The sequence below is a fragment of the Lipophrys pholis genome (assembly GCF_963383615.2).
Source record: "Lipophrys pholis genome assembly, chromosome: 21".
NCBI classification, from domain to species: Eukaryota; Metazoa; Chordata; class Actinopteri; order Blenniiformes; family Blenniidae; genus Lipophrys; species Lipophrys pholis.
In genome coordinates, this window is record NC_137649.1 from 23,639,359 (window position 1) to 23,654,695 (window position 15,337).

A 15,337-nucleotide genomic window follows, 5' to 3' on the forward strand; every position below is an offset into this window, starting at 1 on the left:
TGGGGAGCAACAGGCAGTCACGTGTTCGGCCCTGGAACAGGTGATTGTGAGCTTTGCAGAGCATGAGGTGAAGGATCCGGCAGGTGGATGTTGAAACGAGGGCTGCCGGAATCCAGGAGGGATTTGACATGTGTGGAATTTATTCAGTTCCCCGCTTCGACGCCTCTCAGGATAAACCAGTGCGAGATCTCCAGCTCAAAGCGTCATTTTTTGAACGCAGTCCGGTGCGTGGTCGGTATCAGCAGCGCGCGGATTGGTCTGGACACTGGGAGAGAAATAAACGTCTGAGATGTCGCACAACCCCTTGAAAATGAGAAATTAGGACGGAATAAGTGCCGCTGTAAGGACCTACTGAGTGCCGCACTGTAGACCGGACCGTATCGGTTCGGAACCACTGTAGTTTGGAGTCCGAGTGTCCCTCGCCGTATGGAAATGAGTGTGTGGACTTTTATATATAGTATTTTTTAACGGAGTCTGGCGTGACGCCGCGGACTGATCGGACCGGGATCTCCTTGGAAACGGTTAGTGACACCGCGCACCCCCACCCCCGCCCGCCGCCCGCCGCCCCCTCCTCTCTTCTGGGATGGTTAGTACCGAGATCCGCAGCCTGCTCTCCCTCCAGCAGCAGCACGGCGCGGACCGGCTCCCCTGAGCACATGTTACCGGCCAGGATGGCTCTGAACCCTGGCAGCCTGTGGTGCGGCCCGCCGGAGGAGCTGCCGGAGCTCGCCTTCATCGAAAGGCCGATCCGCAGGAGCCTCAAGGTAGGATCCACACACCTGAAGGGTGGATTCACACACATGAAGGATGGATTCACACACATGAAGGATGGATTCACACACATGAAGAACAGATTCACACACATGAAGAACAGATTCACACACATGAAGGATGGATTCACACACATGAAGAACAGATTCACACACATGAAGAACAGATTCACACACATGAAGGATGGATTCACACACATGAAGAACAGTCACACACTTGAAGGATGGATTCACACACATGAAGAACAGATTCACACACCTGAAGGGTGATTCACACACGAAGAACAGATCAACACATAAAGAACACATCCACACAGATGAAGAGCTTCACACACCTGAAAGGTAGATTCACACATGAAGGGTGGACTCACACACATGAAGAACAGATCAACACACGAAGAACACATCCACACAGATGAAGAGCTTCACATACATGAAGGGTGGATTCACACACATGAAGAACAGATCAACACACATGAAGAACAGATCCACACAGATGAAGAGCATCACACACCTGAAGGGTAGATTCACACACCTGAAAGGTAAAGTCACACAGATGAAGAACAGCTTCACACACATGAAAGGCTTCACACACTTGAAGGGTGGGTTCACACACCTGAAGAGCCGATTCACACACCTGAAGGGATTCACACATACGAAGAAGGGATTTACACACCTGAAAGGATTCACACACCTGAAAGGATTCACACAGCTGAAGGGAATCACACATACGAAGAAGGGATTTACACACCTGAAAGGATTCACACACCTGAAGGGATTCACACATACAAAGAAGGGATTTACACACCTGAAAGGATTCACACACCTGAAGGGATTCACATACAGGAACAGCTTCACACACATGAAGGGTGGATTTTTCACACATGAAGGGTGGATTCACGCACATGAAGAACAGCTTTACACGCATGCGATGAAGATGGTGATGATGTGATGAAAATGAGTCCATGGGAGGAAGAGGAGCAGGAAGCTGAAGGGAAACCCGCTCTGCGCAGTGTGACGCAGTTAGAGAGAGAGAGAGAGAGAGAGAGAGAGAGAGAGAGAGAGAGAGAGAGAGAGAGAGAGAGAGAGAGAGAGAGAGAGAGAGAGAGAGAGAGAGAGAGAGAGAGAGAGAGAGAGAGAGAGAGAGAGAGAGAGAGAGAGAGAGAGAGAGAGAGAGAGAGAGAGAGAGAGAGAGAGAGAGAGACTTTGATGGTTGGTTGTTTCAGACTGCTGAGGAGATCGATCAGCTGACTGTGGATGAAGATCTGAACGACATCGAGAGAGCTGTTTACCTGCTCAGGTGAGTCTGACCACACACACACACACACACACACACACACACACACACACACACACACACACACACACACACCAACCACACCTGCGTTGTGTCCTCAGTGTTGGACAGGAAGTGCAGAGGCTCAGCGTTCTGGGGAACTTGCCCGTTCTGGTCCGCCAGAATCCGGCGGAGACTTTTCGCCGAGTCGTACCAAAAGTCCGGGTACGTATCCAGTCGCCTCGCCAACAGATCGTGTTGCTCGGCAACGCCTCAACAGTTGTGGTTCCTGTCCTGTGTGACCCAGGAGGTCCTGAACGGGGGAGGAGCCGAGATCCAGCTCACCGCCGCAGCCTCGTTTTCCACCGTCCTGCAAGACGACATCATCCTGATCCACACACACACCTACTCTATCCTGAAGATCGTCCTGCTGCAGCTGCACCACCACAGAGACACCGGTAACACACCTCAACACACACCTGAATATATCTGAACACACCTCAACACACCTGAACACACACCTGAATATATCTGAACACACCTGAACACACCTGAACACACACCTGAATATATCGGAACCCACCTCAACACACCTGAACAGACCTGAACACACACCTGAATATATCGGAACCCACCTCAACACACCTGAACACACACATGAATATATCTGAACACACCTGAACACACATGAATATATCTGAACACACCTGAACCCACCTCAACACACCTGAACACACACATGAATATATCTGAACACACCTGAACACACACCTGAATATATTCGAACACACCTGAACACACACCTGAATATATCTGAACACACCTGAACACACACCTGAATATATCGGAACCCACCTCAACACACACCTGAACACACCTGAACCCACCTCAACACACCTGAACACACACATGAATATATCTGAACACACCTGAACACACACCTGAATATATTCGAACACACCTGAACACACACCTGAATATATCTGAACACACACCTGAATATATCGGAACCCACCTCAACACACACCTGAACACACCTCAACACACCTGAACACACACATGAATATATCTGAACACACCTGAACACACACCTGAATATATCTGAACACACCTGAACACACACCTGAATATATCTGAACCCACCTCAACACACCTGAATATATCGGAACCCACCTCAACACACACCTGAACCCACCTCAACACACCTGAACACACACATGAATATATCTGAACACACCTGAACACACACCTGAATATATCTGAACACACACTTGAATATATCGGAACCCACCTCAACACACCTGAACCCAGGCCCCAGAGGTGAACGTTGCTGTGTTTGTTTGCAGTGGTTTATAACGCCTGGTTGGAGACTCTGCTGTTAGCTGTCAATGCTTTACCCAAAGAGACCATCAAACAAGAGGTGCGTTCGTCAACCTGTCTCAGCTTTGACCGAGTCTCTCTTTGTCCCGCCCTGTGTGTCTCCCTCTACCTGCTGGCGTTTTGTCTCACCCTCCACATACCTGTGTTTACAGGTGCTGAGCACTCTTCTTCATCACTCTCAGATGTCTCACTCTCTTCAGTCTCGTCTGGCAAGTTGTCGGATTTTAGGAAAAGTCACCTCGAAGTTTGATTCGCACATGTGAGATGCTACACAATGTACTACACACTGTACTACACACTGTACTACACAATGTACTACACACTGTGCTACACACTGTGCTACACACTGTACTACACAATGTACTACACACTGTGCTACACAATGTACTACACACTGTGCTACACACTGTGCTAAACACTGTACTACACACTGTACTACACAATGTACTACACACTGTGCTACACACTGTACTACACACTGTGCTACACAATGTACTACACACTGTGCTACACACTGTACTACACACTGCTATCCAAATGAACAATCTGTTTCTTAATTTCTACATTTTTAAATACACCATAAAGAACATAATGCAAAGTATTTCAGCAAGGGCGACCCATCCAAGATGGCAGCCGCATGGCATGTCAGGTCCAATTGAGGTTTTTTTTACGCAACGTCACAGGTCTAGCAGAACCACTGCGTTCGCCATTTTGGACGTCCCTCTGACTGTAAACAACGTGCTAAACAGTCACTTTAGGCATAAATTGATGAGATACCAGAGAAGATGGCGTCTTCTGTGTGGCTGTAGGCTGCAGCAACAGGCAGGAAACCTGCAGTAACAGGCAGGAAACCTGCAGCAACAGGCAGGAAACCAGCAGTAACAGGCAGGGAATCAGCAGCAACAGGCAGGGAACCAGTAGTAACAGGCAGGGAACCAGGAAACCTGCAGTAACAGGCAGGAAACCTGCAGTAACAGGCAGGAAACCAGCAGCAACAGGCCGGGGACCTGCAGTAACAGGCAGGAAACCAGGAAACCTGCAGTAACAGGCAGGGAACCTGCAGTAACAGGCAGGAAACCAGGAAACCTGCAGTAACAGACAGGAAACCTGCAATAACAGGCAGGAAACCTGCAGTAACAGGCAGGGAACATGCAGTAACAGGGAGGGAACCTACAGTAACAGCCAGGAAACCTGCAGTAACAGGCAGGGAACCTGCAGTAACAGGCAAGAAACCTGGAAACCTGCAGTAACAGGCAGGGGACCTGCAGTAACAGGCAGGAAACCTGGAAACCTGCAGCAACAGGCAGGAAACCAGCAGTAACAGGCAGGGAACCAGCAGCAACAGGCAGGGAATCAGCAGCAACAGGCAGGGAACCAGTAGTAACAGGCAGGGAACCAGGAAACCAGCAGTAACAGGCAGGAAACCTGCAGTAACAGGCAGGAAACCTGCAGTAACAAGCTGGACACCTGCAGTAACAGGCTGGAAACCAGGAAACCTGCAGTAACAGGCTCGGAACCTGCAGTAACAGGCTGGAAACCTGCAGTAACAGTCTGGAAACCTGCAGTAACAGGCAGGAAACCAGGAAACCAGCAGTAACAGGCAGGGAACCTGCAGTAACAGGCAGGAAAGCTGTCCAGACTTCTAATTGTATTGTTTCCGACTGAGCAGCATGGTTGTAGAGATGTTGATACTCAGACTCGGGGACAGCAGCCAGATCTCACTTCACAACATCAGTAAACAAACCAGGAGGGAACAGATCTGGCTCGGCTCTCACCAAATGTGTCAGTTTATCCTCAAATCTCTGCCTCCTGTCTCCGTCCAGACGAGTCCCAGCTGAGGACGGCGTCGCCGTGTGGTTGCTGACATGTCTAACACACTTAGAAATTCATCTAGCGCTCCTGCTAACTGCTGTTTCATGATGGCGTTTACCGCCGACGCCCAAAACGGCGGCAAAAACATTCATGACGTCACTCAGTGACATCAAACCTCAATGAGGCGTCACCATTTGTTGTCTTTGGATGGAGGTCTCTCTCTCTCTCTCTCTCTCTCTCTCTCTCTCTCTCTCTCTCTCTCTCTCTCTCTTCTAGCACTTCATTTAACAGGAAGTAGATGACATCTCTATAGTCTCTCCATCTCTCTCTACCTCTCTTCCTCTCTCTCCCCGTCTCTCTCTCCATTTCCCTCTCTCTCTCTGTCCTCGTCTCACTGTCTCGTTCTCTCTCTCTCTGTCCTCGTCTCACTGTCTCTCGTTCTCTCTCTCTCTGTCCTCATCTCTCGTTCTCTCTCTCTCTCTGTCCTCATCTCACTGTCTCTCGTTCTCTCTCTGTCCTCGTCTCACTGTCTCTCGTTCTCTCTCTCTCTCTGTCCTCGTCTCACTGTCTCTCGTTCTCTCTCTCTCTGTCCTCATCTCACTGTCTCTCGTTCTCTCTCTCTCTCTGTCCTCGTCTCTCGTTCTCTCTCTCTCTCTCTCTCTGTCCTCGTCTCACTGTCTCTCGTTCTCTCTCTCTCTCTGTCCTCGTCTCACTGTCTCTCGTTCTCTCTCTCTCTGTCCTCATCTCACTGTCTCTCGTTCTCTCTCTCTCTCTGTCCTCGTCTCTCGTTCTCTCTCTCTCTCTCTGTCCTCGTCTCACTGTCTCTCGTTCTCTCTCTCTCTCTGTCCTCGTCTCACTGTCTCTCGTTCTCTCTCTCTCTCTCTCTGTCCTCGTCTCTCTGTCTCTCAGGTTAAAGGATCTCCTCCCATTGGCTCGTTCTTTGTGTCGCGACGTGAAGTTCGAGGTTCGAGCTTCGATGTGTCATCAGCTGGAGTGTATGGTCCGAGTGTCGGGGTGAGACGCACAACTACACAACAACACACAGCTGAACACACACACACACACACACACACACACACACACACACACACACACACACACACACACACACACACACACACACACACACACACACACACACACACACACACACACACACACTCACTCTGTGTCTTCCAGGGTGGAGGACACTCGGGTGGAGCTCCTTCAGGAGCTGCTGCAGCTCGGCAGAGACCAAGAGCCGAGCGTCCGGGTGGCTGCCTTCGACTCGATGGTGGACCTGGTGGAGCTGACGGATGGAGGTGAGTCTCCTCCTCCTCTTCTTCCTCTTCCTCCTGCTCCCCACCCTCTTCCTCATGCTCCCCCTCCTCCTTGTGCTCCTCAGATGACCGGCTCCAGGTGCTGGTTCCTCCTCTGATGTCGATGTGCGACTCCTCGGCTCCGCTGGACGACGCCTTCGCTCCGTCTCTGTCGCTTCGGTTTGGAAAGCTCTGCAGTGGGTTAGCAGGTGGGGCTCGGAGTGGGTGGAGACGGTGGGATGATGATGATGATGATGATAATGATGATGATGGAGGCGGATGTGTTGAAGGTTCCCTGTCCGAGGAGCAGAGGTGTGGCCTCCTGCAGAGGTTTCAGGGTCTGTGTGCAGCTGGACTGCTGCTTGAAGGAAGCCAGACTGACGACGACGACAACGAATCCATGTTGATTCGCTGCAACTGTTGCTACAACCTGCCGGTATGCAGACGCAGGCAGACTCCGCCCACAGCTCAGGTTCCAGCTGCTGATTGGTCACCGCTGTCTCTCCGTCAGGCCATGGTGGTGTTCATAGACCCCTCGTGCTTCCAGTCAGAGCTCCACGCGTCCTTCTCCAGGCTGTGCCGTGACCCGGAGGCCAGTGTCCGGCGCAGTGCGGCCGCCACCTTCCACCAGGTCAGATCTCTCAGCTCCGAGGGCGTCGGCGCCCCGGGAGCGTCGCTCTCAAAGCATAGCACCGTCACTTTGACAGGGTCGTCCTGGCAGTGTTGCATCGTCGGCATCGCTCTGAAAGCGAAGCCGACAATGTCGCCACCCCAGGCGGCGTTGCCCAGAGGCGGCGTTGCCCAGAGGCGGCGTTGCCCAGAGGCGGCGTTGCCCAGAGGCGGCGTTGCCCAGAGGCGGCGTCGCCCCTGGCAACGTCGCCCAGAAAGCGTAGCCGCGTCGTCCCGGCAGTGGTTCTCTGTAAATCCCTCTGATTGGCTGTGTCTTTTCTTGTGACATGGCGGCTTCACGTCTCCTCAGGTGGTCCAGCTCCTTGGTCCAGATGTGCATCTGGTCCACAAAGACCTCCTGGTTCTGCTGCAGGACGATGCTCTGGAGGTGAGGCACCAACCAACACGTCACGGGGTCATGGGTAGAGAGGTGCAGCGATGACATCATCGTCTTCAGCCAATGTGTGTCTTGTGTGACAAAAACTATGGTTATGGGGCTTCAGGGTGGTCCAGGTGGTTCAGGACCTAAAGACTCTGCTCCTAACCTGCGATTAGTAAAATAATATGTGGTCTAGGCGTGTACATCAGTGTGTATTATTGTGTACATCAGTGTGTATTATTGTGTACATCAGTGTGTATTATTGTGTACATCAGTGTGCATTATGCTGTCCAGGTGTTGGACGCGCTGATCAACAACCTGGATGAAACGTTGGAGGCGGTTCTGACCCGAGAGGAGAAGCTGTCGAGAGACAAACAGGTGAAACGATCCAGCAGCTTTTGTTTTCAAGGGATGGAACCTGATTCACCTTTCTGGTTCTCCACCGGTTCTCAGCTGCTTCTTTTGGGGTTTGTTTGGGGGGATGGTTCTGGGTTGGTTCTGGGCTGGTTCTAGGTTGGACTGGTTCTGGATTTGATCTGGTCTGGTTCTGGATTCAGCCTGGTTCTTCTGTGGTTCTGCTCAGGTCCCGGAGCTGCTGGCGGCGCTGCTGTGGGCGGAGCAGAAGGTGGGCGGTTCCCTGCGATGGCGGCTGCACGAGAAGTTTCTGCAGCGCTGCAGCTGCCTGGCCCGGCTGCTTCCCGGAGACCTGCTTCACCAGAACTTCTCTCCTCGGATCTTCATCATCCTTACCACCAACGTGAGCAACATGCCGAGTCGGCGCCAGATGCCGCCGCCGCGCCTCTGCTCACCTGCTCACCTGCTCTGCTGCTCTGCTGTTGCAGAAAGTGCTGCCGGTGCAGAAGGAGGCAGCTCGCACGCTGTGCACGTTCCTGCGCTACAACCGGCGGCAGGAGCAGCGGCAGGAGACGACGGAGCAGCTGATCCACGGTCTGTTTCCTCGCTGACAAGCTGTCACTTCAGGCAGAGCTTCCTCACTGCTCTTCTTTTACTTTAAGGTTCCTCCGTGTGAGTGCGTGTTGTGTTGGAATCATAATTCATCACCGTGACGTCGCGAGGAGTTGTTGGTTCCGTAAATTCCTGGTTGTGCAGTTCTGTCAGCGTGAGCATCATGATTAAGCTCATCGTTCCAGATCAACCCTCCTGGAGCCAAACAGACTTGGAACAAGAACAAGAACAAGAACATCCTTCAAAGCTCAGTCACCAGGATGTATTTATTTATGCTCTGCTCTTGCTCCGCTGAATCCACGCACCAATCAGGATCATTTAAGAATGGGCAGGTCATTTTCCAAGAGATCTGATTGGTCCGGAGGCGGAGCTTATATACTCTTATTGACAATCTAACCTGGTCAGGAACAGGTTAGACATTCGGAGTCAGTTACCACGGTGATTTATCCCAGTAAGAAGTGAGCGAACATCACAGTACAGAGTTACCTCGATAAGAGAATATCCAGTAGTACAGGTACAAGGTGATAAACTCCTTCCACTGTGGTTTTTAGTTATTTTTAGCTGTTTATTTCTTGGTGTTATGTAGATTGTATTTTGTTTAGACTGTTTTGTTTATTGGATTGTGTTTGTATTTCTATGTAGTTGGTTGTCGTGTGGTTTGCTCGTTGTTTGGGTCGGACTTGCTCTTTCACTCATGTTTGGTTTGTTGGTCTGCTTGATTCTGTGACGCGTCACTGGTTGTTGGTTGGTTTGGGTTGTTGATGGTTTTGATGCGAGGAGCTCGTTCCATCACCTGATCCTCTTGTGTCTAATAGCCAGACGTTCTCTTGATACTTGTTGGTGTCAGTTCTGGCTCAGGGTCGCAGCTACTGGAACCGCCTGAGGTTCCTTGACGTTTGTGAAACCGCCACTGAGATCTTCTCCAGAAAATACTTCAAGAAACATTTCCTGATCCCGGCACTGGAGCTGGTTCACGACCCTGTGGCCAATGTCAGGTAAATCCTCGTCAATCTGTGAAGTGATGGAGCTAAAATGTGCGTGACGGCCGCTGCGTTTGGTGTGTTTCTCAGGTATAAGCTGAGCCGAATGCTGCCCAGACTGCGCTCGTCACTCCGCCTGCCTGCCGACAAACAGCTCCTCCAAAAAATTGACTTTTGCGTCCAAAAGCTGCTCTGCAGGGAGAAAGACAAAGACGTGCTGGATACGATCCACAAGGTGACGACCAGCGACGCCAACCAAGGACCAGCAACACAGACCACAGACTCTTTGAGCAAAGTCAACTGGACTTGGTCTTCCTCCTAATCTAGGTGGAGTCATCAGTTTATGCTGTTGAAGACATAACCAGGTCCAGTTGACTTGACTCAACTTGTACTGAGGTTCCTCCTACCTGTACTAGTAGCTCTGGCTAGGGAGAGGCAGCACAGACACCAGCGAGACCTACAAGAAACAAGTGACACCTGCTCGTGAGCAGCAACTTGTACCAGAGTCCTGTAACACTTGCCAAAGACCAATCAAACCCCCAACTGAGGACGTAGAAGCTACCAGTTCACTGGTTCAGTTCACTGGTAGCTGTTCAGTTACTTCTGTTGGGCATATATGACAAGTACCAGAGACCAGTGATTCCTAGTTGAGACCAGCCTCGCCACATACAGGAAGCATCTCCTTGAGACTAGCGCCACCAACCTGATGCCACCAGAGCATCCCAGAAGCCACTGAAACTTACCCCAGACCAGTAAGGCCTACTATAGAGTAGTAAAAACAATAGAGGACTCACTCTTACTACAGATTAGCACCGCCTCCTTGAGACCAGTGACCCACAACATTTACCAGAGAGCCTTTACTCCTGGTAGAGACCAGCAACTCCTGCCGCATACCAGTGACTTTTACCAGAGTCTTGTAAGACCAAGCAGGCTGGGTTGTGAACCTGGTTGGAGGAGACTAACTGGGTCTGTGGTGTTTTCCAGACCATGCTGGACCTGGAGAAGCTGGACCTTTCAGAGCCTGTAAGCAGCAGCTGCCATCAACACCTGACCTGTGAGTTCATGTGCATCTGGCCTGTAACCTCACGCTGTGTCCACTTTCAGAAGAGGCAGGACAGGGACCTGCTGGACCAGAAGAAGGAGGCGGAGGAGAGCGTGCTGCTGGAGATGGTAGGTCCAACGTCCGTCACTCTAGATGACCCCCGCCTGCCGTGTCTTAACAACATCTGTCGTGTGGCCAGGAACATCTGGAGCGCCAGCAGAGCAACGGCAAGTTGATCTGCGACAAACACCAGGACAGAAAGCGTGAGTCAAACTCCACAAACCCTCCGAATCAAAACTTCTCAACGGCATCGGAGACTTCTACTCCTCTGCAGGCCGAGACGGGAAGACCAGAATGTCTGCCTCCATGTCCAGGATGGTGGCGGTGGTGATGATGATGATGATGGTGATGATGATGATGATAGTGATGTGTCTCTCTGCAGGTAAAGAAATAAGGAAGGCTAAACTCTGCCGGAGTCGGTCCCTCAGCAGTCAGCCCAGCTCCTCCAGGCCGGTGGCGTGGGACCGACAGCTGTAAGAACCAGACCGTCTCATCAGGAACCTTCTCCACAGGCCTGGACTCAAACTAAGACAACAACAATAACAGCAATAACAAAGACAATGTAACAGACAGGAACAGCCGGGTCAGGGTTAGGAGTTCCCGACGAGGCGACCACTAACCTGGTCAGACAGACTCGGTGTAACCTTCACACTGGCCACCAGGCCGTGTTACCAGGAAGATGACCAGTCTTCACTGAGCTGGTAGTTACAACCTGGTTTTACTTACATGGTTGCAGTGACCTGGTGGTACCAGGTGGACTGTAGTACCAGGTGAACCATGGAAAGAGTTGGACTGCAGTACCAGGTGGACTGTGGTACCAGGTGAACTGTAATAATAGTTGAACTGTAGCACCAGGTGGACTGTCGCACCAGATGGACTGTAGCACCAGGTGGACTGTAGCACCAGATGGACTGTAGCACCAGGTGGACTGTAGTACCAGATGGACTGTAGCACCAGGTGGACTGTAGTACCAGGTGGACTGTAGTACCAGATGGACTGTAGCACCAGGTGGACTGTAGCACCAGGTGGACTGTAGTACCAGGTGGACTGTAGTACCAGGTGGACTGTAGCACCAGGTGGACTGTAGCACCAGTTCCTGTTGTAATGTATCCTGCTGTGTTCTTTCAGGACAGTCAAAGACCTCGGTGGATCTGGGACGTCCAGTAAAGGTAACACCTCGATCTCAAGGCCAGAATATACTGTCCGTGTGACCGCAGAGTCCATGTTAGTCTTGTCCTCCAGCCTGTTGGTCCATTTGATGTAGATATTGTCATCTGTCGTCCACACGAAGCCTCGTTTTAGTGACCGCGCAGACTGAGCACTCCGTCATAGCAACAAACAACAATGGAGCCTACTGAGCATGTGCGAGGAGACGCTCTGTGTAATATAAACCACGTCAGGAAAGGAGAACGTTGCCACCAGAAGTGCAGATATTTTCAGGATCGTTATGTTACGTTATTGAACGCGTACCGGCGTGAACCCAGAAGTGTAGTATGAATAGAATCCGCACATCCGCAGTCACAGGTTACGCAGCAGGCGGATGCGCAATGCAGGAAGTCTGTTCTGGCCTTTAGATCTTCAGGTCTTTGACACGCTTAACGTTTCTGTCTCACAGACGACTCGTCAAGGACAACACACTATCCAGGTCAGCCCAGCTCCGTCATGCCGGTCCTGATCCGTAGCAACACCACGAGCCTTCTGGACAGGGCCAGTACACTGGACCACAAAATCTGCTCCATGGATCTCAGAAATAATACGATGGACCCCAGAACTGGGACCAACGATCAAAAAGACAACAGAGCCAGCATTCTGGACCATAGGACCGGCACTCTGGACCATAGGTCTGGTTCCTTGGACCATAGGACCAGTACATTGAATCGGGTCACGGAGCACAGGAAGCTGTCAATGTGAGTCCAGATACTTTCTGGGTCATTAAAGCTCAAACACAAACATTCAGGTTTACCTCCAACACATGGTGTTCATAACCTGTCTGATCAATCTGATTGATTAGGAAGTGAAACCTGTCCCTAGCCCTGGTGAAGTCTAACTCACTTAGGCCTGGATTAGCCCAGGTAACCCAGGTATTTCCTGATCTTTTTTTATTTACTGTGAATCTGTTTTTTGTTCACAGAAACAGGAAGTCCAATTCTTTAAACATCCAATCAGGACGAGACTGAAAATGGTGATGTCATCCAACCCCCATTAAACCATCGGCCAATCAGCAACCCGGAAGCCATCTCTGCTTTCCACCCTGTGACCTGATTGGCTCCCTGCGTTGGGCTGCTGGTGTGTGATTGGCTGAACAGACTGCAGTGAAACGTTTCAGGGTTTGAACAGTTTAATGAGACAAGTTTCATTAAATACCTTGATTCAAAAAAAAAAAAAAAAACACAAACAAATCAAACTGAGGCTCACAGGAAGTGGAGTTTCTGTAAGAACTACAACCTACAAGAGAAGTGGAGTCCGATCAATAAACTGTCTACCTCCCGTTGTCGTCAGACTGAACTCACCTGGAGGGGGCGCTGCAGACGGCGCCTGGACACGTTTCCAAATAAAATGTTGAAACGTACGAGTATGTTTCTTTCAGAAATTATTTAGACAACAGTAGCCGAGGGGGCGGAGCTTATTACGTTTATATGAGGGGGGGGGGGGGGGGGGGGGGGTCAGGTGGTTAGTTGAGGGAGTGGGGTATCGTGCAGGTGGGTTACAGGTGGGCGGGGTCAGGTGGTTATTTGAGGGAGGGGTCAGTGACCCTCCCCAGGAGCAGCAGGGTGTTGGTGGTCTGGTGGTAGACGATGAAGATGAAAGGTCGGTTGAAGGTCAGTCGAGGAGGAGGCGTGGGGAATGCTGTGACTCCGCCTCCTGCTGTGACGTCATCGCTGGTCTCGTCAATGGAGACGACAGATTTTTGATAAACCTGAAAAAAAAAAACAATTCCACTTAAAACACAAACCAGGTGATGGTTCTTCTGAACCAGATCCTGGTCACCTGGGACTTGGTGTCTCACCTGAGATAACCTGAGACCTTTGGCTCCGCCCATGTTGCTGAAGTCAGCGTCGTCCTGGAAGACCTGCGTGATGTCGAGTGTCTGCAGGACGTCCTTCAGCTGGAGCGAACGCTCGAGCAGGAAGCGAGGGAAGAGAACCTCCAACCGCCTGGAAGCAAACATCTGGTTAATACTGCAGTTCATCAGGTTAATACTGCAGTTCATCAGGTTAATACTGCAGTTCTTCAGGTTAATACTGCAGTTCATCAGGTTAATACTGCAGTTCTTCAGGTTAATACTGCCGTTTATCAGGTTCTCTCACGTCTTCTTCAGCTGTCTGATCCAGGTCTGGACCTTCTCGCCCGTCAGCTCCTCCTCCACCGCGCCAACGTCCACGTCCTCGTCTGGCAGCACCGCCAACATGGCCGTCCCGTCCGCCATGGGCAGCTTCAGCACGCCGGCCCGCACCGAGGCGTCGTACGCAAGGAAGTACTTATCGGACCGGGACATCATGGGGACCATGGCAACGTGGTAACTGTCCACCATGAAGCGCTCGTCCAGAGACAGCGACGCGTTAAAGGGGGGACTGAAGCGAGCTGTGATAGAGAGAGAGAGAGAGATACAGACTCCGCCCCTCATGTATCACATGGTACAGTGAGGTCACATGGTACAGACCTTGGTAAGAAGCAGCGGTGGCGACCAGCAGCTGGGTCTGTGGGTCCAGTTGAGACACCAGGTCTTGGACCCGGTCTCCAGTCTGCTCTTGGGCCCAGCGGTTGATGGTGTCTATAGCTTCGTGTGGTGTCGTGTAGGCCAGAGTCTGTGCCCTTCCCCCGAACTTGGTCTGAACCAGGTCCAGGTAGGACGGAGACACCTGGACACTCTGCTGAGGGAAGATGGCGGCGCCTTGCTGCAGGTTCAGGGGGACATCCCCGCTCAGGACGGCGTTTCTCAGACTCTGAAACTGATCTGAGGACAGAAAAGCAGCATCAGATTCAAAGCCCCGCCTCCGACTCACCTGACCACCGACGTACCGGGCAGGGTCTGGGCGCTGAGTCCGTTCAGGGTCAGTCCCTCCAGGAGCTGGTCCTGGGTCGGGCCCTCGGTGGCGCTCAGCAACGCCATCAGGCCGGTGGACAGCGCCAACGGGCACAGCGCCACGTTGTCGTCCGTGCGGCTGGCGACCGCTCGGTACAGCCTGGTGGCGAAGTCTGCGTTCCGCATGGTCATGTCCACCATGGATGGGTCAGAGGAGGCGGGGCTTAGCAGGAGCAAGAGGCCAACCACGGAGACAAGGACACGAGTCGTCATGGTGACGTCTGTGGAGACGAGTCAGGACAGACCAGGAGACACGCTGTGACCAGGTAAACTAACCACAACCTGGTAGCTGATGTACCTTTGTTCGTGTGACCCCCCCCCCCCCACCCCCCACCACACACACACCCCCCCACACCCACACCCCAGAATCACAATAGGGCATGGTGACGTCGCAGGTGTGCCGCTTTCCCGGGCGGGCAGCTGATTGGTGGACGAGGCAGCGAACGGACCAATCAGCTGTCAGCATCGAAAAAAAAGACTCACCTGAATCTTCTGATTTCAGCCGCTGCGCAACACCAGAAGCACCGAGCATCACTGAGCGACTGACAGCCCAGGACCGGAAACACCAGGCGACTAACCGCCCTGTACTTTTCAAAATAAGAGCCGGACAACCGCGAACGA

At 51.8% G+C, this 15,337-nt stretch overlaps 2 protein-coding genes across 2 annotated transcripts; one reads left to right on the forward strand and one right to left on the reverse strand.

Annotated features, from left to right (window-relative positions):
* The first annotated feature begins 580 nt into the window (after positions 1–580).
* On the forward strand, positions 581–13,200 carry ppp4r4 (protein phosphatase 4, regulatory subunit 4). Its single transcript, XM_080490735.1, has 24 exons — positions 581–764; positions 1,997–2,070; positions 2,169–2,271; positions 2,354–2,504; positions 3,393–3,466; positions 3,579–3,685; positions 6,148–6,252; positions 6,418–6,539; positions 6,623–6,745; positions 6,827–6,972; positions 7,048–7,167; positions 7,516–7,593; positions 7,879–7,962; positions 8,168–8,341; positions 8,427–8,532; positions 9,398–9,545; positions 9,621–9,765; positions 10,515–10,553; positions 10,635–10,700; positions 10,772–10,835; positions 11,015–11,105; positions 11,761–11,801; positions 12,248–12,539; positions 12,764–13,200. The coding sequence occupies exons 1-24, from the start codon at positions 657–659 to the stop codon at positions 12,807–12,809; spliced, it is 2,607 nt and encodes an 868-aa protein (XP_080346861.1). The 5' UTR covers positions 581–656; the 3' UTR covers positions 12,810–13,200.
* Positions 12,956–15,294, reverse strand: serpina10a (serpin peptidase inhibitor, clade A (alpha-1 antiproteinase, antitrypsin), member 10a). The gene is made up of 6 exons (XM_080490751.1): positions 15,200–15,294; positions 14,653–14,937; positions 14,294–14,587; positions 13,941–14,214; positions 13,640–13,787; positions 12,956–13,549 (listed from the first exon to the last, which is right to left on the reverse strand). The coding sequence occupies exons 1-6, from the start codon at positions 15,246–15,248 to the stop codon at positions 13,361–13,363; spliced, it is 1,239 nt and encodes a 412-aa protein (XP_080346877.1). The 5' UTR covers positions 15,249–15,294; the 3' UTR covers positions 12,956–13,360.
* Positions 15,295–15,337: the final 43 nt, after the last annotated feature.